This window comes from Delphinapterus leucas, chromosome 7 (genome assembly GCF_059928025.1).
Source record: "Delphinapterus leucas isolate spDelLeu-1000000601 "Yukka" chromosome 7, BTC_Dleu_Yukka2, whole genome shotgun sequence".
Classification (NCBI taxonomy): Eukaryota; Metazoa; Chordata; class Mammalia; order Artiodactyla; family Monodontidae; genus Delphinapterus; species Delphinapterus leucas.
Genome location: NC_143135.1, coordinates 48,635,360 through 48,656,562, shown reverse-complemented (window position 1 = coordinate 48,656,562; position 21,203 = coordinate 48,635,360). Strand labels below are relative to the sequence as shown.

Sequence of the window (21,203 nt, the reverse complement as noted above, 5' to 3'; positions counted from 1 at the left end):
AGCACATTATTTTTTGAGTAATTACTGGAAATGGATCAGAGCATTAACCTGAAGTTTCTCTCTTAGCTTTGAGGTCTACCATAGAGCCCCTGTAATGCCGGTATCCTCTCTATATTTCAAGCCTTCTAGACAGTTTTTACGCTCTAAGATAGAAGTTTCATCCATTACTGACTGTGTATGGCCCCCTTCCTTTTCTCATTTCCTTTGACCTCTTTGTATAAGACACAAAGGCACCCTATCTGCAGACCTTCAGGGACCTTCCCATATCCTTAGGGAAAGAAATGAGTAAAAGGAATCAGGAAATTGTGCTGAAAGTTCTTTATTAGGCAGAAGCCATACCCTTGAGGGTAGACATTATTTCCCCAAGTTCAGAAAATAGAATCTAGGGAAATATGGTCTTCCGATGGTCACCAAGAAATAGGCCAGGATCTCAATGGTACTTGTGGGCCAAGGCAGTAGCCACACCAGCCACCACCTTCTGATAGGCAGACTGAAGCTCCGGGGTGAATTCCTTGCCAAAGTGGCGAGCCAGCACAACCACCAGCACGTTGCCTAGGAGCTGTGTGGGAGAGATAAAATGCAAGAGCGTGGTTAGTAGAGGGACCCAGCTTAGAGTATTTAAGCCTCATCCCAAACTGTGTCCCTAGGGTATAAGCAGAAAGGTAGCTGGAGTGTAGGTGTTACTACTGATGTGAACCCACCCATATCAGCCTGAATTTATATTTAGAAATGTTTCTCTCTTTCTGCCTTAATCCAGAACGTGTTTTCATTTTTATTCTTTAGGACCATTTCAAGAAGCAATACAACATTTTATCCTCCTTCCTTCAAAAGGAAGAGATAAGAGGAAAATATTAGATAACATTTTAAGTGTATAAAAAAAGAAAGTCTTTTTTAAAAATTAGACACTCAAAATAGAGTGTGGTTTAAAAAGGAGAAGGCATTGCAAGAGAACAAACAGAGGAGAACAAGAATGAATAAGAGGAGGTGATGGTTGTGAGCAAACAGGGTAAAATAAAGTACAATAAACAAAATGGCCCCGAGGAGTCCATAGTGCCGTATCCAGAATACCTCTCTTCCATTCTAAACTGCGTCCTGCCATTGAGCCCTCTCCCTATGACATGAGCTTGACCACAAAAAGAAGAAGAAGAAGGAGAACACTGATGGTCCCATAGACTCACCCTGAAGTTCTCAGGATCCACATGCAGCTTGTCACAGTGCAGCTCACTCAGCGCAGCAAACGTACCCTTGAGGTCGTCGAGATGCTTCAGGCCCTCACTAAAGGAGGCTAGCACCTTTTGGCCATGTTTCTTCACGTTAGGGTTTTTCATAACAGCATCAGCGGTGGACAGGTCCCCAAAGGACTCAAAGAACCTCTGGGTCCAGGGGTAGACAACCAGCAGCCTAAGGGGTGAAAACAGCAAAAGGACAGAGGGAGTCAGCACATGTCAGAATCTCAGGGACTTTTTCTGTCCCCACGTGCCCAGCTGCCATTCACTCTCCTTAAGCCTGCCTTGTAAGCTGGATACCTACCTGCCCAGGGCCTCACCACCAACTTCCTCCACGTTCACCTTGCCCCATAGGGCAGCGACGGCAGACTTCTCCTCACCAGTCAGATGCACCATGGTGTCTGTTCGTGTAGTTGCTAGTGAACACGGTTGTGTCAGAAGCAAGTGTGAGCAGCCGCTGGCCTCGCTCTTCCTTTTATGCCCAGCTCTGCCTCCTGCCCTCCCTGCTTCTGTGACCAGATTGGCCCAGCCTGGGGTGTGGTTCCACAGGGTGAGGCTTGAATGATGACAGCCATACGTCTCCTTGGCATTCCTGGCACTGACTCCAGACCTTCAGCCCTCTCTCTGGGTGTCTCCAGGTCCCACTCATTCCAGCAATACAAATTGCTCCTAAAATCATCATCCTTGGCAAGTTGACTTGTACAATTTTTAGAATCACAATGTAGTAATCTCTTAGAGACTGCCTCCTCTATTTTCTTAGTACACAAATGAAGAATCTGAGGTCCAGAATGTGGAAGGGATTTGCCCACTGTGATTCAACTGAAGACTCTATGGATGGATCATATCCTGTGCCTTCAGAATATGCAAAATTATTACAAGGGCAGCATGGATAAAACCTCTGCCCTAGTTCTAAGTATGTATCTCTTTTCTTCTCTTGATTGGGATTAAATCCTTCTGGTAAGAAAACAAATATTCATTCATTCATTCATCTACTCATTCATTTTTTTCTTAATTTATGACCAAATAAATAATGGCAGAAAAATAGAAATATGAATCGAGAGGTCCTGTGAGATAGTTCGTCTATTAGGGTTTGGGAATCCATAGATGAAAACAGAGATCTCTCAGTATAGTAAGAAACACAAATAAGTAAAAACTTGATCACAACTCCAAGGTTTTAGTAACCCTGAGGGAAGCAATGTTTTCAAAGCCTAAACAGAGGCATATAACTTGTTTCTTCCTGGACTGACCTGGAAAAGGATCTGGGAGAACAGAGAAGCTTCTCCATGATTTAAAAGGAGGGGTAAAAATGTGGAAAGGCATTCTAACCTTGGCTCAGATTATTTCTTTTCCTCCCCTAGGCCACTAAGAATGCTGTGTTTATAACAATTTCTCTTATTGAAATTCATCACCCATCATTCTATTTTTCTATATATTTTTGTTTGTTTGCTCCTTCTTTTACTAAAATTCATTCCTCTATATGTACAACTTTTCCAATATTCCTTCTCCCTCTTTTTTCTCCATGTAATAAATCCTGTTAACTTCTTAGGCAGGAAAAACTTCTCTATAAGTATAGAGTTCTGCTTCTTACTATTAAAAAATTCAATGAAAAAAGCAAAAGCAGCAAGCATTTCTGAGCTCAGCATAAGATCTCAAGTGCCCCTATTAGTTATTTTCCCTACTTTTCCTCATCTCTACCTTCTGCATCTTGCCCGCTTCCTGAATTCTCATTTCCTTTCAGTAAGGAAAGGGCCATACAATTTTTACTCACCATGTTTCTCCTACCTTAGAATCTCCTGATTCGGGCAGCTTGATGTCTAGAATCACCTTTCTCTCTCCTTTGTCATCATTGGCAACACATGTTTAACAAAAATCTCTCATCCTTTCAGCTCTAAGGCTCTGAAACTCCAACTAAAATAATTTTTAGGTGAACTAGAAGAAAAGGACATCTCTATTTCTCATTGTTCTAAAGAAATACATACAATTCCCACTTTCATTTCTCCATTTTCCAAAATATTTTCTCCATCATTGCTAGATAAAGATTCCTCAACCCTTCGACCTGTCCCAAGCCCCATCAAGCGCTTTGAACAAATTCACTCTGATTATTCTCAGACATGTAAGAAAATCTTGGTTCCTGCTTTGCTATCAGGAGGTTAGGGCAGGATTATATGCCCAAAAAAGATTATCAGGGTAAAAAAGATAGAATTTAAACATTTTCAGTTTATATTCATTCTTTTCTAAAACCTTGAAGCAAAGAGGAACTTACTATTGTGCTATCCTTGGGGAAAAAAATTTTACATGTTGACTTCTGGGGAAAGACGTCTTTCAAATGTTTTAAATGTTAAAAACAAAAACAACCAAAAAAACCAACCCCACATTTGGTTTGACCTTTAGGTTTTGAGTTTCATTTTATTCAATTGAAACCTCTGTTAGCTTTATCATTGTTTTACATTTGTACTCTTTTCAAGACCCTATTTCAGACTCCTGATATCAGAGGTCAGGCATATGTACATGAAAGGACCACTTCTGGGGAAGTTTGGACGTATCTTTTCAGGAAACCTGTGTCATGGAAAACTCATGGAACTTACTAAATAATAGTATAGAATATGTCTATATTTTCCTGTAAAGAGCCAAATTGTCAAGGCTACAATTTTGCCGTCTTGACTGACAGAAATTGCACCTGCTTAAAGACTTCCCCTACCATTTCCTGTTTTCAGAGGTGGTTTCCCTAAATTCTTTTGATTTTAATTTTAATTTAATTAATTTTAATTGAAGTATAGTTGATCTACACTATTATATTAGTTTCAGGTGTACAGCATAGTGATTTATTTAGTACTTTTATAGATTATACTCCATTAAAAGCTATTACAAGATAATGGCTATAACTCCAGTGCTATACAATACATCCTTGTTGCTTATCTATTTTATACATGGTAGTTTGTACCTCTTAATTCCCTACCCCATCCTGACCCTCCCCTCTCATCTCTTCCCACTGCTAACCAATAGTTTGCTCTCTATATCTGTGAATCTCTTTTTCTTTATTTATATTAATTTGTTTTGTTTTTCAGATTCCACATAAAAGTGACAACATACAGTATTTGCCTCTCTCTGTCTCACTTATTTAACCAAGCATAATACCGTCCAGGTCAATCCATGTTGTTCTTATGGCTGGGTAATATTCTGCTGTATACATATACACCTAAAGTCTTCAATTGTGTCTTCTTTCTTTTTTTTTTTTTAACATCTTTATTGGAGTTGTGTCTTCTTTCTTATGCCTTCCTCTGCCATGGATGGCCTATGAGCCACTCTTTTGTATGGACAGCTGTGGCAGCCACCACCATCCAAGTCTCAGGGCAAGAGTAGCTGCTTTGTTTCACTGTTGCTACTTGGTATGATCAAAGAGTGAAACAGGTTTCTCCTTCTATTACCATAACCCTGCAGGGACAAGGCTTCAAGTTGTAATAAGGCATAAAAAGCTCAGACATACCAGGCAAATATAAGGAAGAGTGAATAGTGTGATAAATGGTATATGTTCAGAGCCTCAAGCTCAAATCCAGGTCAGCACTCAAAGATTCTGGAACACTTCTCAGGCCCACTGACGCCTTCATCATTGTGAGCTAATTTGTAGTCTGTGAAGGGATCGACAGCATGTCTGCTCTACTTTGATTCCAGCCACAGTGAGCACTAAACACACACATGCCTGACCCCCCGCACACACACACATGCTACAAGTCCCCGAGAGAGAGGTTTTTTTTTCTTTTTCCTTTACTCTAGTCAGTCAAGTTTAACTAATTCCAAATGTTCTATACCAGATGGGCCTAGTCTGAATATAACTAAGAGGATGATTATTAACTTTCTTCAAGAGAATCATGACTTTCATCCAGAGATGTGTGGTTTTATCATCTGTTTCAAAATTACTTTTCAGTGAGAATACTTTTGTACATGCTCTAGTGTTCAATTTTAATTCCCCAAGTAGACCATTTCAGCAATCTAATCTATATTTTTCTGGGTAAAGCAGTTATTATTTACTCCACTCCCAGATACACAATATCTTAGTTACCACAGTTTTGGCATTCTTCCAAAAATAATAAAGTAAAATAAAATATAACAAACTAAATTAAATAAATACAATTAAATAAAACAAAAATGCTCCATGAAGAGCAGAACTCATAGAAACAGAGGTCACACACACAGAATAGTTTAAGAATAGTATGGTTTAACTCATTTAAAAAGAAACAAAGTCATATTTCTGTCTATAAAACAATAAATTAAGTATAACCATAACTTTGATAAAGGAATTATATTCTAATTATTACAGAAGAGTTAATGTCTCAGTTAGTAACTTCCTTATCAATATTTCCCCTATTGGGCTCAGATTTTCATTCAGAATTAGCTTTGTTTACCTCATAAGTGGGCTATGGTACTGACATATCAAGAGCAAAGGGGCAGTCTCTCCCAAGTTAAATTTGGAACTGTACATCTTTAGAGGCAGAATCTTGGCTTCAGTCTGGAAACTGTTTACAAATATGTAAGGCATTAAATCCGAAAGCCAAACCTTCAGGGCCCTTCTCTGAGGCTCAAGAGATGGATAATCTAGAATGTTATGCTGAATTCCCTTGACATTAAATTAGTTTATTTTAAAATGATTATGGAACATAACGCACAGTATTAGTTACCTCCCTCTCTCTCTCTCATCGCCTTCCTTCTCCCCTCCCATCCCCTCCCCTCCCCTCCCTTTCCCTCTCTCACTGACTCTCTGGCTCTGGCTCTCTCTCCTTGCCCCCTCTCGCTTTCCATCTCTCTTTCTTCCACACACATACCCCATCTTCATGAACACATACTGAACATAGTCTATAAAGCAACATGGTAGCAGAAAATAGAAATAACCGTTGGGTAACTTATCACATAAAACTGAAATCAAATATTAAGGGATTAATTTTACTCCTAGATTTTTACGGAAGCTCCACTTTAACAAGGAATGAAAGCATATAACAAGCTGCCAGAGTCTCCTTCCATCCCTTGACCTCCTCACTCCCGATGTGGAGACACCAACACCTAGTATATAGTCATTGTTTGAGCTGGATCCAAGTCTTATCCCAGTGACGTTCTCTTGAATTCTCCAGTATTGGAGATTTTCAGGCCCAACTTCTTGTCTAGATTCATTGGCCAGTTTCAGAGGTGAAGGAACAAAAGAGAGTGTAGTAAGTCTTTATATAGTTTTTATTTTTTATGACCATTTAGAGGGAAGAATGGTACTTTCTTTCCTCATTTCCAGATCGTGAAACCCACAGCCTCTCTTACCCTCTTTCTAATCCTTTGAAAATCTCTTTGTCTCCTAAGGTCTGATTCTTATGATGACTTTTCTGTGCTCAGGAGTGTGAAAGGAAACTTCCTAAAATTCTCCTGAGGCTCCTCTGCTTCTGGGATGTAACCAGGTGGTTCTTAAACATACAGTTGGGATATAGAGCGTTCTCAGTGCCTACTGTGTGCAATGACCTGAGAAGAAACAAATAAATACTTAAAAAATCTTCTGCCTTCAGTTAATTCACAATATAGTGGTGAAACAGTAAACTGTAATGCATTGTCTATAACCTGGTGGTAAAACAGAATTATTATAAAAACACCTTTTATAGATGGAAGCAACATGTTCTGTTTAGGTAGTCAGGTAAGTCTAAAATTAATCAACAGGAACATGATATAGATTTAAAGAAATGCATATAAGTTAGAAGGTTCTCTAAATCCTTCTAATGTTACATTTGACAAAATTAATGCTCAAAGATACTTTATTACCTATGATGACACAGCAAATGTCTGATGAGTGGTTTATTTTCCTATATGATTCCTCAGTGGTTTACTTTCTTTGTGCATTAACACAAAGAAATCCTATGCAATGGCCTATTGTTTGGATTGTCGTCTACTCCCAGGAGTTCTAAGACAAGAAATAATTATTCATTCATTGATTACTTCATTTAATAAGTATACAGTTACTGTCTGTGGAGGACCTACTGTAAAAGGCACAGTAGTCACGTAGGATAGTACAAAATACGCAGAAATGCTTATACAGCACGGAGGGTGAGTGTGCTTGATAGGAAGAAAAGTGGGTGAAGGTGGGTGGCGGGTATGGAAAAATTTCCTTTGGCAATACTGGAAAGTTCATTGAGACCAGGGTCAAAAGATATGTGAGCAGGTGGAATGTGAGCACGGAACTTTTACATCAAAAGGGAGGGTAGGGTTAATTTTGAGTTCTTTTGGGGCAAGTGAGAGAGGAAGGTTAGGCCTTAGAACAGGAACATCTGATGTAGTACAGCATTGCTGCCTACAGCATGCAAGCAAGAGAAGTAGGAAAAAAGGAGACATAACAAGACTTTGAGCAATCATTATGTCTCTGATTGAGCACATTATTTTTTGAGTAATTACTGGAAATGGGTCAGAGCATTAACCTGAAGTTTCTCTCTTAGCTTTGAGGTCTACCATAGAGCCCCTGTAATGCCGGTATCCTCTCTATATTTCAAGCCTTCTAGACAGTTTTTACGCTCTAAGATAGAAGTTTCATCCATTACTGACTGTGTATGGCCCCCTTCCTTTTCTCATTTCCTTTGACCTCTTTGTATAAGACACAAAGGCACCCTATCTGCAGACCTTCAGGGACCTTCCCATATCCTTAGGGAAAGAAATGAGTAAAAGGAATCAGGAAATTGTGCTGAAAGTTCTTTATTAGGCAGAAGCCATACCCTTGAGGGTAGACATTATTTCCCCAAGTTCAGAAAATAGAATCTAGGGAAATATGGTCTTCCGATGGTCACCAAGAAATAGGCCAGGATCTCAATGGTACTTGTGGGCCAAGGCAGTAGCCACACCAGCCACCACCTTCTGATAGGCAGACTGAAGCTCCGGGGTGAATTCCTTGCCAAAGTGGCGAGCCAGCACAACCACCAGCACGTTGCCTAGGAGCTGTGTGGGAGAGATAAAATGCAAGAGCGTGGTTAGTAGAGGGACCCAGCTTAGCGTATTTAAGCCTCATCCCAAACTGTGTCCCTAGGGTATAAGCAGAAAGGTAGCTGGAGTGTAGGTGTTACTACTGATGTGAACCCACCCATATCAGCCTGAATTTATATTTAGAAATGTTTCTCTCTTTCTGCCTTAATCCAGAACGTGTTTTCATTTTTATTCTTTAGGACCATTTCAAGAAGCAATACAACATTTTATCCTCCTTCCTTCAAAAGGAAGAGATAAGAGGAAAATATTAGATAACATTTTAAGTGTATAAAAAAAAAGAAAGTCTTTTTTGGGCTTCCCTGGTGGCGCAGTGGTTGAGAGCCCGCCTGCCGATGCAGGGGACGTGGGTTCGCGCCCCGGTCCGGGAAGATCCCACATGCCGCGGAGCGGCTGGGCCCGTGAGCCATGGCCGCTGAGCCTGCGCGTCCGGAGCCTGTGCTCCGCAATGGGAGAGGCCACAACAGTGAGAGGCCCGCGTACGGCAAAAAAAAAAAAAAAAAAAAAGAAAGTCTTTTTTAAAAATTAGACACTCAAAATAAAGTGTGGTTTAAAAAGGAGAAGGCATTGCAAGAGAACAAACAGGGGAGAACAAGAATGAATAAGAGGAGGTGATGGTTGTGAGCAAACAGGGTAAAATAAAGTACAATAAACAAAATGGCCCCGAGGAGTCCATAGTGCCGTATCCAGAATACCTCTCTTCCATTCTAAACTGCGTCCTGCCATTGAGCCCTCTCCCTATGACATGAGCTTGACCACAAAAAGAAGAAGAAGGAGAACACTGATGGTCCCATAGACTCACCCTGAAGTTCTCAGGATCCACATGCAGCTTGTCACAGTGCAGCTCACTCAGCGCAGCAAACGTACCCTTGAGGTCGTCGAGATGCTTCAGGCCCTCACTAAAGGAGGCTAGCACCTTTTGGCCATGTTTCTTCACGTTAGGGTTTTTCATAACAGCATCAGCGGTGGACAGGTCCCCAAAGGACTCAAAGAACCTCTGGGTCCAGGGGTAGACAACCAGCAGCCTAAGGGGTGAAAACAGCAAAAGGACAGAGGGAGTCAGCACATGTCAGAATCTCAGGGACTTTTTCTGTCCCCACGTGCCCAGCTGCCATTCACTCTCCTTAAGCCTGCCTTGTAAGCTGGATACCTACCTGCCCAGGGCCTCACCACCAACTTCCTCCACGTTCACCTTGCCCCATAGGGCAGCGACGGCAGACTTCTCCTCACCAGTCAGATGCACCATGGTGTCTGTTCGTGTAGTTGCTAGTGAACACGGTTGTGTCAGAAGCAAGTGTGAGCAGCCGCTAGCCCTGCTCTTCCTTTTAAGCCCCACCCAGCTTCCTGCCCTCCCTGCTTCTGAGAGCAGATTGGCCCAGGGCACAACACAAGTTCATTGGTTTGGGGGAATGTGAGATGCACTCTTGTTCCTCAGTTCCCTTCATCTGTGATTGTCTGGTCCAGTGCGTCGGGACTCAGAAACCCTGCTCTCCCTGTACTTACCTCCCAGCTTCATTTCCTTCATCAGTAGCTTCTACAAATATACTGTCAGTCTCATTTATGCATAAATGTTTTAGTCAACATTGTGGAATGTATCTTACAGTTTAACCCATCCAACTCTTTCAATTCATACATAAGAAAACTGAAACCTAGAAAGCAAAATTTTTATGAAGTTGACTCTATATGGAGCTTCACTTTGTTTCTAGATATGTTTATAAGTGGTTGGAGTGGATAAATATTTTGCCATAGATTTAACTTTCTTTCTCCTTTGTATAATACTTTGGGTCACAAAATTCTTTCCTTTCCCATCCCTTTATTGAAACAAATGTCCATTAAGTGAAAGAAAAGTAATAAATATTGTCTCTCTACCACCTACTGAAATAGGTTTGGGGAGCATGCATTATAATGGGAACAATTTAATGAGAAATAAAGAAAAATATGTGATACCTATTGCATAAGTACTTAAATATATGATGTGACTAAAGAGAGAATGCAAAGGAATTGCAAACAAGATTTATCTTATTCAGCCTGTTAAAGTCCAACAGGGTTTCTGGGAAAACGCCAAGTGCAGAAATTTCCACAGCTGGGTCCTCAAGAAAAATGTGGAGTTGGACCCAGGAATGAAGATTGAAAGCGAATTTCACTCTTTTCTCAATTCAAAATAATACTACAATGGTATACAAATATAGACCCACCAGCATAGCTGGAAAGAAGGAAGGAAGGAAGGAAGGAAAGAAGGAAGGAAGGAAGGGAGGGAGGGAGGGAGGAAGGAAGGAAGGAAGAAAGGAGGGAGGGAGGAAGGAGGGAGGGAGGAAGGAGGGAGGGAGGGAGGCACAAAGGAAGGAGGGAAGAAGGGAGGGGATGGAAGGAGTAAGAGAAGGGAAAATAATGGAATGAAAGGGAAGGAGGAGGGAAAAGAATATAAAGAAGAGGAGAGATGGACAATTCCAAAATTTTGCAAGGCTGTAGATAAAGAAAAGTTTTTATACTTTGCTAACGATAGTGTAAAACAGTATAATTGCTTTTGAGAATATTTGGTGGTGTCTACTGAAGCAGAATATATGCAGCACCTATGACCTGGCAATTATACTTTTAGATATACAGAAATGCTTGCTTGTGTGCATCCAAAGACATGTATAGGAATGCTTGTAACATCAATATGCCTCAGAATCTCAATTCAGTAGCAACTTAATTGTTCCTCATTTAGTGGAATAGATAAATTATACTATGGTAAAAGGATGAAATATTATACAACAATGAAAAGAATCTGTATTACATGCTGTAATACAGATTAATTGCACAACATAATGTTGATTAAAAATTACCAGGGATAATAATTCAAATTATATGATTTATATATAGAAAGATGGACAGTGTGACTGTAATTCAGATGACCAGGGGGGAATGTTATATGATAGGAAGTTGCTATGAACGATCTTTACACTATGTTACAGTTTCTTTTTCTTTAACCTGAAAGTCAAATAAAACTTGAAAAATTCAAGGACTGGAGCGGCATGATTTGATTTGTATTATTTTGGCTTCAGTGGACATGGGGGTAAAATAAATGAGAGACAAATAGGATGATATTGTGTTAGGGAGGGAAGTAAAAACACCTCTATTTTCAGGCTTGAGCAATTGATGATGGGATAGTCATTAAGAAGGGGAACACAAAAAGAAGCGTCAGTTAGCAGGAGTAAATTAGGAAAAGATCAGGAGTTCGGTCTTGGACATACTGTATTTGTTGTACTTTTGAGCAATCCAAAATGGGATATTAAGCAAATAGTTAGATATCTAGTTCTGAAGCTCAGAAATAATGCAATCAGCTCAAGAATATACAATGAAACAGGGCACAGGGCTTCCCTGCTGGCACAGTGGTTCAGAGTCCGCCCACCAGTGCCAATGTTCGTGCCCTGGTCCGGGAAGATCCCACATGCCGCGGAGTGGCTGGGCCCGTGAGCCATGGCCACTGAACCTGCGTGTCCGGAGCCTGTGCTCCACAACAGGAGAGGCCACAACAGTGAGAGGCCCACGTACCGCAAAAAAAAAAAAGCAGGGCACAGAGGAACAGATCATAATGCATCATATAAACCACTACCACTACCTTTTCAAAAATGACAGACAATGCACTTTACAAATATCTCCTTGAAACCTTGGAATGTATTTGTGGGGTAGGGATAATTATCGCATTTACAAACAAGGAAATTAATTCTGAAAAATGTTAACTAAATGTTTCAAGCCAATGGGGCAATAATTTGACATTGTCTGTTAATCCAAAAGCCCTGGCTTTTCACTTCATGCCAGGGACTTCAGTAGAGAAATTTGAAGTGATTTTTACACAGGTGGCTATGCCCATTGCCAGCTCTAAGTAAGAGACATCTAGGTTTTTTCTTCTTCTGTCAATAGATTTCCTCTTTGCATTCACTAGACAGGGAACCTGGCTATCCTCCATGACTTTTCCACTCTCTATTTCGCTATGTTTCAAGTCCTGCAGCATCTTTGCCACAGCGGTCCTTTATTTGATTTTTTTCTTAGTACCACTGCTCCTGTCAAGTTTAGTCTTTTACCTATCACTTCATTATACTCACAGCAAATTCCTACGCCCAGATTCAGGGTAGATTCTGCCTTGTCAAGTCTATGCCCACACATGGATCAATTTCCCTAAAATACCCTATTGATTATGTCACTCTGGTGTGCAAGAAACCTCACTAGTGATTTTGTTTGCAACAATAGCTTCTTTTCCTTCTTTTTCTGGTCTCTCTAGCAGATTCTCTAATTTTATACCACCCCACTGCTTTTAATGGGCCAGTTTCTCCTCTGTCAATTAGACCTGGCATGCTGATTCTTGAATTTGTCATTTTCCCTCATAAATGGCCTTTATCTCTACCAATAGAATTAGAAATGTGTTTTAGGTACAGAGCTACCAGGTGATGACAGATTCAAACCAAAGCTGCCAGTTCATATGCTTTAGGGATGTTGCCTTCATTAGTACCATTGAAGATGCTAGGAAAAAGTTGAGAGCAGAGTCCTTAACTGGGTCTCTAAAAAGTACCATCTTCACTGCATTATAGCTGCTAAAAAGATGTTTCTTATATTAAATAGAACTGAGCTGTAGTCCAAAAAGAACTCTATCCTGAGTTTATACAAATAACAGCCTATACAGGTCCCCTACTTTGTGTCCTAACACACTATCAATAATCATCTTGCATCTCTCAAGAGTAATTCCATTTCCTTCCTTTTTCTAAAGACCTTGTCCAACTCAAGAGTCTAGTTTCCCTTCCTAGGAGTAATTACCCTTTGAAGCCACTCTTATCCCGTAGAATCTTATAAGGGTCCCTTCTCTATCATCCCCAAACTCTCAATCTCCAATATTCTCATTACAATAGGAGTGCTTTCTTTTAGCTGAATCAACTTATAAAAGATAAAGACAGAGAGAAAATACAAGGATATTCCTTACAGAGCATGACTTTTATTTTATTTGTATTATATAGGAGTTAAGTCTGGAGGCAGGGCTCTCTCCCTCCACCTTCAGGAGATGGACTGTTGGGACCCAGGGCCCTCAGGTAGGCACCAACATAGATGGCCAGGCAACTACTGGTACTTGTTGGCCACAGCATTAGCCACAGCTTCTGTCAGCTTCTGCCAGGAAGCCTGTGTCTTTTGGGTAAATTCCTCACTGAAGTGGGTTGCAAGACAATCAATATCATGTTGCTTAGAAGCTGGGGATAAAAAGAAGATAGTGCATAGTGAACAGAAAGTCTCAAGCTGCCCTTACAGCAAATAGATATAACATCCCTTTCCTTCTTGATAAGAGGTTGAGCAACTTTCATTGTCATGCTCCCACAAAAGTGCATCATTTTATGCTTGACATTGGCTTCAGTGACTCCCAGTCCTGAACCCCCAATGTGTTCTATCCTTCTCTCATTTTCCCTGCCAACTTCCGACCCCAGAGCATTGCTGTGGATTGCTTCTCTCCTTTTTTAAAAGTAGGATTATAGTGCTGGGGCTTGATACGCGTAGTCTAAGTCTTCAGATATTGCATACATTCAAATTGTTTGGACACCCATTTGACAAAGAATCCAGTGCTTTGTATACAAGAGCATTTCATCATTGCTGGAGTTGAGAGGAGGAGGGGCAAACCATGAAAAAGTCGCTCTTACTTTGCCCTGCTTACTCCTGGTTCAAAGCTCAAGAACCATGCAGAAATGTGTTCATCAATTTTTATAGAAAATTTCAGTTATCAAAGGCAAGGTGTTCTTCTCCCTGGCTCGATTTGTATTCTCCAGGCCAAACTATTTAGCTCACTTTTGTCCAGTGCTCTTCACGACATTTATTTTTAAGAAATATCAGATGGCCAGTGGCCTCCACTGGTCATAGCATAATTAATTACTCTACTTGGTCTTACCTTTGACCTTAGGAACAGCCTAACTACCAAAATCAAGCTTTTTCCTGAAATATTACCTCCAAAAAATACCTCTATACGATAAGACTTAAGTACCTGTGTTCCCTACTGTAACCACAGAACAGATACCTGGATAAAAGAACAAAGCACAAGCATGCCCAGAATTCACCCTGAAGTTCTCAGAATCCACATGCAGCTTGTCAAAGTGCAGCTCACTTAGATGTGCAAAGGTGCCCTTGAGGTCGTCCATGTGTTTAATGGTATTTCCAAAGGAGGTCAGCACCTTCCTGCCACGGGCCTTGACCTTAGGGTTGCCCATTATCGCAGACTCAGAGCATAAGTTAGCAAAATTGTAAAAGAACCTCTGGGTCCATGGGTAGACAACCAGGAACCTATGGGATGGTCATAGTCACAGAGCAGATGGGAAGTCAGAGTATGTAAGAAACCTGACCAATCCGTCTTTCTGGAAAAATCTCTGCCTTTCTGCCCCCTGTCCTACCTGTGTCCAGTGCTTACCTTCCCAAGCTCTCACCTCCAGCCACCTCTACATTCATCTTGGCCCACAGGCTAGCAACAACATCCTTCTCCTCAGCAGTAAAATGCACCATGGTGTCTGGGAGCTTACTGGTGATCACTAATGGGCCAGAAGCAAGTCTGTGCTGCTGCTTCTCTGCATGGCCTTTTATTCCTCATCTCTTGTCCTCAGGCCCTTACTTCTCCCAATAAAATGAGACTATTTTTCAAAGGTGGGTTGTCACCACCAGGGATGGGACTTGGGCAAGGGAGGGTCGGCTGGATGGACATTTGTGTCTCTGATAGTGTTGGGTGGCTCTATCAGGGGGATTCTGCTGTCCTCTCTCCTACCATCTACCGTGCAATTCATATCTCAAGCTCCCTGCCACCATCCCTGAATTGACCATAAGGCATAAACAGAATTAGGAAGAGTAACAATTAGAACTCTGTTGAGCATTGTATCAGGTGTTTACAAGACATTGTTCTGCTCTTCAGCCAGGGTATGGAAGAAGTCACAGCTCTTCTTGGTTACCAATGCTTCTAAAGCTTATATGGGGCTCATAATTTTATAGTTCTTGTAACCAAGAAAAAAGACCTCAATCCAGAATCTGTTTAGAAATAAGATAGGTAAAAACTGGGTAATTTAGAGAAAAATTGAGCACCACCCCATTGTTGTTGAGTTCTACCAATAATATATGCACTTGCCTGAATAATTTTTTTCACTCTGATTATATGGACAAGTGTCTCTGGCCAATACATGTATCTATGCATTTATATCAGAGAATACACAACTGGCCGTTGGGGAAATAGGTGTTCCTGTGTTCAGTGAAGAGAGTATTAGAATCCTCTTTGGCAATGGCTATAGAATAATGGAGTTGTCTCTTGTGTGCTGAATCCACACTCTCTGGCTGTGTGTAATGTTTCTTCATATCTAATCAGGCAGAGGCAATCTTCACTGACAGTACTCCACACACCACTGCCACTGTGATCTAAGGTACTTTGGTCTCACGCATCCAAATAAGCATTTACAGGACCAGAAAAGGCACACTTGTAGTGGGAGAGGGAATGGTTCATTTTGTTTCTTTATTTCAGAATTTGTTTTCCTACATTTTGACCTCCAGAAAGCTGGTTTGTTTGTTACTCCCTGAGATCAATCTTATAAATATATATACATATAATAATAATAAAAAAATAATCTCCATGTGTATTTACAGAGGTACTCTAAAATTTAAAAACTTCAACTCGATATATTCAGTATATTATAGATGAATTTCTACTACTAGAAAATAAATCCTTTCTGTCTATTTGATATAGCAAGAGGCTTTTATCTATTCAGACTTAAGACTTAAATGTAAAATGTGGATAAGAATTGCTAAGTTTCTGGAAGCTGGTTTACCATGACAGACATGATTATCTGTGAGCTCTCCATCCCAAGCTATGTTAATGTGAGCACTTTGGTACAGAGATATGAAGAAAAGAGTTTGAATTAATGCTGAAAGAATTTGCTTCAACATAAGAGGTCAATGAAATAAAATAAAGAAGAGGGACCTATGACTACAGCTAGGAATTCCAGTCACACTCAGGTGTGGGTTTGGCCTGCTGGGGTGGATCCAGGTACTTGATGTTTGGTGGTCCTGACCCCCATCTTCAGCAGAGTATGTGCACCCTGGAAGCCCCCAGACTCAGGGGCATCTGCAACTCTGAGTGTCATGGAATAACCACCCATCTTTCCAGGAAACCAGGCAACAGTTCTGGAAGTTACCTCTAACTCCTGTTTTTCTCTCACCCTTTTTAGATAATCACTCTTTCTGAGCAGTTTACAATGATCTCTCTTCATAAATGCTGTAGCCAACCTGCACACATTTCTCTCCTGATAACAGCAATCAATTTAACATTCCTAGGCAGCTTTCATCACTTTAACCAGACAGTTCTTTAGTAAATCCCACAACAAGTACTTTGGAGTTGACTTTAAAAACAGTTATCCCTTGCTCTGATGTCCAACCCCTCGCATCCCTAGTCTATCCTCACAAGGTCTGTGACAAACCAGACACCAAAAACAACGGGAACTACGAACCTGCAGCCTGCAAAAAGGAGACCCCAAACACAGTAAAATAAGCAAAATGAGAAGACAGAAAAACACACAGCAGATGAAGGAGCAAGATAAAAATCCACCAGACCTAACAAATGAAGAGGAAATGGGCAGTCTACCTGAAAAAGAATTCAGAATAATGATAGTAAAGATGATCCAAACTCTTGGAAATAGAATAGACAAAATGCAAGACACATTTAACAAGGACCTAGAAGAACTAAAGATGAAACAAGCAACGATGAACAACACAATAAATGAAATTAAAAATACTCTAGATGGGATCAATAGCACAATAACTGAGGCAGAAGAACGGATAAGTGACCTGGAAGATAAAGTAGTGGAAATAACTATTGCAGAGCAGAATAAAGAAAAAAGAATGAAAAGAACTTAGGACAGTCTCAGAGACCTCTGGAACAACATTAAATGCACCAACATTCGAATTATAGGGGTTCCAGAAGAAGAGAAAAAGAAAAGGACTGAGAAAATATTTGAAGAGATTATAGTTGAAAACTTCCCTAATATGGGAAAGGAAATAGTTAATCAAGTCCAGGAAGCACAGAGAGTCCCATACAGGATAAAACCAAGGAGAAATACGCCAAAACACATATTAATCAAACTGTCAAAAATTAAATACAAAGAAAACATATTAAAAGCAGCAAGGGAAAAACAACAAATAACACACAAGGGAATCCCCATAAGGTTAACAGCTGATCTTTCAGCAGAAACTCTGAAAGCCAGAAGGGACTGGCAAGACATATTTAAAGTGATGAAGGAGAAAAACCTGCAACCAAGATTACTCTACCCAGCAAGGATCTCATTCAGATTTGATGGAGAAATTAAAACCTTTACAGACAAGCAAAAGATGAGAGAGTTCAGCACCACAAAACCAGCTTTACAACAAATGCTAAAGGAACTTCCCTAGGAAAGAAACATAAGAGAAGGAAAAGACCTACAATAACGAACCCAAAACAATTAAGAAAATGGGAATAGGAACATACATATCGATAATTACCTTAAATGTAAATGGATTAAATGCTCCCACCAAAAGACACAGATTGGCTGAATGGATACAAAAACAAGACCCAGATTGGCTGAATGGATACAAAAACAAGACCCATATATATGCGGTCTACAAGAGACCCACTTCAGACCTAGAGACACATACAGACTGAAAGTAAGGGGATGGAAAAAGATATTCCATGCAAATGGAAACCAAAAGAAAGCTGGAGTCGCAATTCTCATATCAGACAAAATAGACTTTAAAATAAAGACTATTAGAAGAGACAAAGAAGTACACTACATATGATCAAGGGGTTGATCCAAGAAGAAGATATAACAATTGTTAATATTTATGCACCCAACATAGGAGCACCTCAATACATAAGGCAAATACTAACAGCCATAAAAGGGGAAATCTACAGTAACACATTCATAGTAGGGGACTTTAACACCCCACTTTCACCAATGGACAGATCATCCAAAATGAAAATAAATAAGGAAACACAAGCTTTAAATAATACATTAAACAAGATGGACTTAATTGATATTTATAGGACATTCCATCCAAAAACAACAGAATACACATTTTTCTCAAGTGCTCATGGAACATTCTCCAGGATAGATCATATCTTGGGTCACAAATCAAGCCTTGGTTAATTTAAGAAAATTGAAATTGTGTCAAGTATCTTTTCCGACCACAATGTTATGAGACTAGGTATCAACTATAGGAAAAGATCTGTAAAAAATACAAACACATGGAGGCTAAACAATACACTACTTAATAACCAAGTGATCACTGAAGAAATCAAAGGGAAATCAAAAAATACTTAGAAACAAATGACAATGGAGACACGACGACCCAAAACCTATGGGATGCAGCAAAAGCAGTTCTAAGAGAGAAGTTTATAGCAATACAATCCTACCTTAAGAAACAGGAAACATCTCGAATAAACAACCTAACCTTGCACCTAAAGCAATTAGAGAAAGAAGAACAAAAAACCCCAAAGTTAGCAGAAGGAAAGAAATCATAAAGATCAGATCAGAAATAAATGAAAAAGAAATGAAGGAAACGATAGAAAAGATCAATAAAACTAAAAGCTGGTTCTTTGAGAAGATAAACAAAATTGATAAACCATTAGCCAGACTCATCGAGGAAAAAAGGGAGAAGACTCAAATCAATAGAATTAGAAATGAAAAGGGAGAAGTAACAACTGACACTGCAGAAATACAAAAGATCATGAGAGATTACTACAAGCAACTCTATGCCAATAAAATGGACAACCTGGAAGAAACGGACAAATTCTTAGAAAGGCACAACCTGCCAAGACCGAATCAGGAAGAAATAGAAAATATGAACAGACCAATCACAAGCACTGAAATTGAAACTGTGATTAAAAATCTTCCAACAAACTAAAGCCCAGGACCAGATGGCTTCACAGGAGAATTCTATCAAACATTTAGAGAAGAGCTAACACCTATCCTTCTCAAAATCTTCCAAAATATAGCAGAGGGAGGAACACTCCCAAACTCATTCTACGAGGCCACCATCACCTTGATACCAAAACCAGGCAAGGATGTCACAAAGAAAGAAAACTACAGGCCAATATCACTGATGAATATAAATGCAAAAATCCTCAACAAAATACTAGCAAACAGAATCCAACAGCACATTTAAAGGATCATCCACCATGATCAAGTAGGGTTTATTCCAGGAATGCAAGGATGCTTCAATATATGCAAGTCAATCAACGTGATACACCATATTAACAAATTGAAGGAGAAAAACCATATGGTCATCTCAATAGATGCAGAGAAAGCTTTCGACAAAATTCAACACCCATTTATGATAAAAACCCTCCAGAAAGTAGGCATAGAGGGAACTTTCTTCAACCTAATAAAGGCCATATATGACAAACCCACAGCCAACATCGTCCTCAAATGTGAAAAACTGAAAGCATTTTCCACTAAGATCAGGAACAAGACAAGGTTGCCCACTCTCACCTCTCTTATTCAACATAGTTTTGGAAGTTTAGCCACAGCAATCAGAGAAGAAAAGGAAATAAAAGGAATCCAAATCAGAAAAGCAGAAGTAAAGCTGTCACTGTTTGCAGATGACATGATACTCTACATAGAGAATCCTAAAGATGCTGCCAGAAAACTACTAGAGCTAATCAATGAATTTGGTAAAGTAGCAGGATACAAAATTAATGCACAGAAATCTCTGGCATTCCTATATACTAATGATGAAAAATCTGAAAGTGAAATCAAGAAAACACTCCCATTTACCATTGCAACAAAAAGAATAAAATATCTAGGAATAAACCTACCTATGGAGACAAAAGACCTGTATGCAGAAAATTGTAGGACACTGATGAAAGAAGTTAAAGACAATACAAATAGATGGAGAGATATACCATGTTCTTGGATTGGAAGAATCAACATTGTGAAAATGACTCTACTACCCAAAGCAATCTACAGATTCAATGCAATCCCTGTGAAACTACCAATGGCATTTTTCACAGAACCTAGAACAAAAAATTTCACAATTTGTATGGAAACACAAAAGACCCCGAATAGCAAAAGCAATCTTGAGAACAAAAAACGGAGCTGGGGGAATCAGGCTCCCTGACATCAGACTATACTACAAAGCTACAGTAATCAAGACAGTATGGTACTGGCACAAAAACAAAAATATAGATCAATGGAACAGGATAGAAAGCCCAGAGATAAACACACGCACATATGTTCAGCTTATCTTTGATAAAGGAGGCAGGAAAGTACAGTGGAGAAAGGACAGCCTCTTCAATAAGTGGTGCTGGGGAAACTGGACAGCTACATATAAAAGTATGAGATTAGATCACTCCCTAACACCATACACAAAAATAAGCTCAAAATGGATTAAAGACCTAAATGTAAGGCCAGAAACTATCAAACTCTTAGAGGAAAACATAGGCAGAACACTCTATGACATAAATCACAGCAAGATCCTTTTTGACCCACCTCCTAGAGAAATGGAAATGAAAACAAAAATAAATAAATGGGACCTAATGAAACTTCAAAGCTTTTTGCACAGCAAAGGAAACCATAAACAAGACAAAAAGACAACCCTCAGAATGGGAGAAAATATTTGCATATGAAGCAACTGACAAAGGATTAAACTCCAAAATTTATAAGCAGCTCATGCAGCTCAATAACAAATAAACAAACAAGCCAATCCAAAAATGGGCAGAAGACCTAAATAGACATTTCTCCAAAGAAGATATACAGACTGCCAACAAACACATGAAGGAATGTTCAACATCATTAATCATTAGAGAAATAGAAATCAAAACTGCAATGAGATATCATCTCACACAAGTCAGAATGGCCATCATCAAAAAATCTAGAAACAATAAATGCTGGAGAGGGTGTGGAGAAAAGGGAACCCTCTTGCAGTGCTGGTGGGAATGTGAATTGGTACAGCCACTATGGAGAACAGTATGGAGGT

At 39.8% G+C, this 21,203-nt stretch overlaps 3 protein-coding genes across 3 annotated transcripts; all 3 read right to left on the bottom strand.

Moving 5' to 3' along the window:
* Positions 1-303: 303 nt before the first annotated feature.
* LOC111171057 (hemoglobin subunit beta) lies at positions 304-1,669 on the bottom strand. Its single transcript, XM_022566717.3, has 3 exons — positions 1,531-1,669; positions 1,179-1,401; positions 304-559 (listed from the first exon to the last, which is right to left on the bottom strand). Exons 1-3 carry the CDS (start codon positions 1,620-1,622, stop codon positions 431-433), a joined length of 444 nt encoding a protein of 147 aa, XP_022422425.1. The 5' UTR covers positions 1,623-1,669; the 3' UTR covers positions 304-430.
* Positions 1,670-7,918: 6,249 nt separating this feature from the next.
* Positions 7,919-9,508, bottom strand: LOC149748726 (hemoglobin subunit beta). Its single transcript, XM_089915232.1, has 3 exons — positions 9,371-9,508; positions 9,019-9,241; positions 7,919-8,174 (listed from the first exon to the last, which is right to left on the bottom strand). Exons 1-3 carry the CDS (start codon positions 9,460-9,462, stop codon positions 8,046-8,048), a joined length of 444 nt encoding a protein of 147 aa, XP_089771358.1. The 5' UTR covers positions 9,463-9,508; the 3' UTR covers positions 7,919-8,045.
* A 3,623-nt stretch (positions 9,509-13,131) lies between these two features.
* On the bottom strand, positions 13,132-14,998 carry LOC111169165 (hemoglobin subunit epsilon-2-like). The gene is given in 5 exon segments (XM_022563185.2): positions 13,132-13,408; positions 13,411-13,432; positions 14,285-14,507; positions 14,632-14,785; positions 14,980-14,998. Coding segments are annotated over 5 exon segments (522 nt in total). The 3' UTR covers positions 13,132-13,304.
* Between the last annotated feature and the right edge of the window lie 6,205 nt (positions 14,999-21,203).

Bases quoted from the DNA above. Each gene is read 5' to 3' on its own strand.
- LOC149748726 (XM_089915232.1), bottom strand. From the start codon at position 9,462: ATGGTGCATCTGACTGGTGAGGAGAAGTCTGCCGTCGCTGCCCTATGG. The intron at 9,242-9,370 runs GTAGGTATCCAG...TTCACCCCTTAG, and splicing joins GGTGGTGAGGCCCTGGGCAG to GCTGCTGGTTGTCTACCCCT. The intron at 8,175-9,018 runs GTGAGTCTATGG...TCTCCCACACAG, and splicing joins TGGATCCTGAGAACTTCAGG to CTCCTAGGCAACGTGCTGGT.
- LOC111171057 (XM_022566717.3), bottom strand. From the start codon at position 1,622: ATGGTGCATCTGACTGGTGAGGAGAAGTCTGCCGTCGCTGCCCTATGG. The intron at 1,402-1,530 runs GTAGGTATCCAG...TTCACCCCTTAG, and splicing joins GGTGGTGAGGCCCTGGGCAG to GCTGCTGGTTGTCTACCCCT. The intron at 560-1,178 runs GTGAGTCTATGG...TCTCCCACACAG, and splicing joins TGGATCCTGAGAACTTCAGG to CTCCTAGGCAACGTGCTGGT.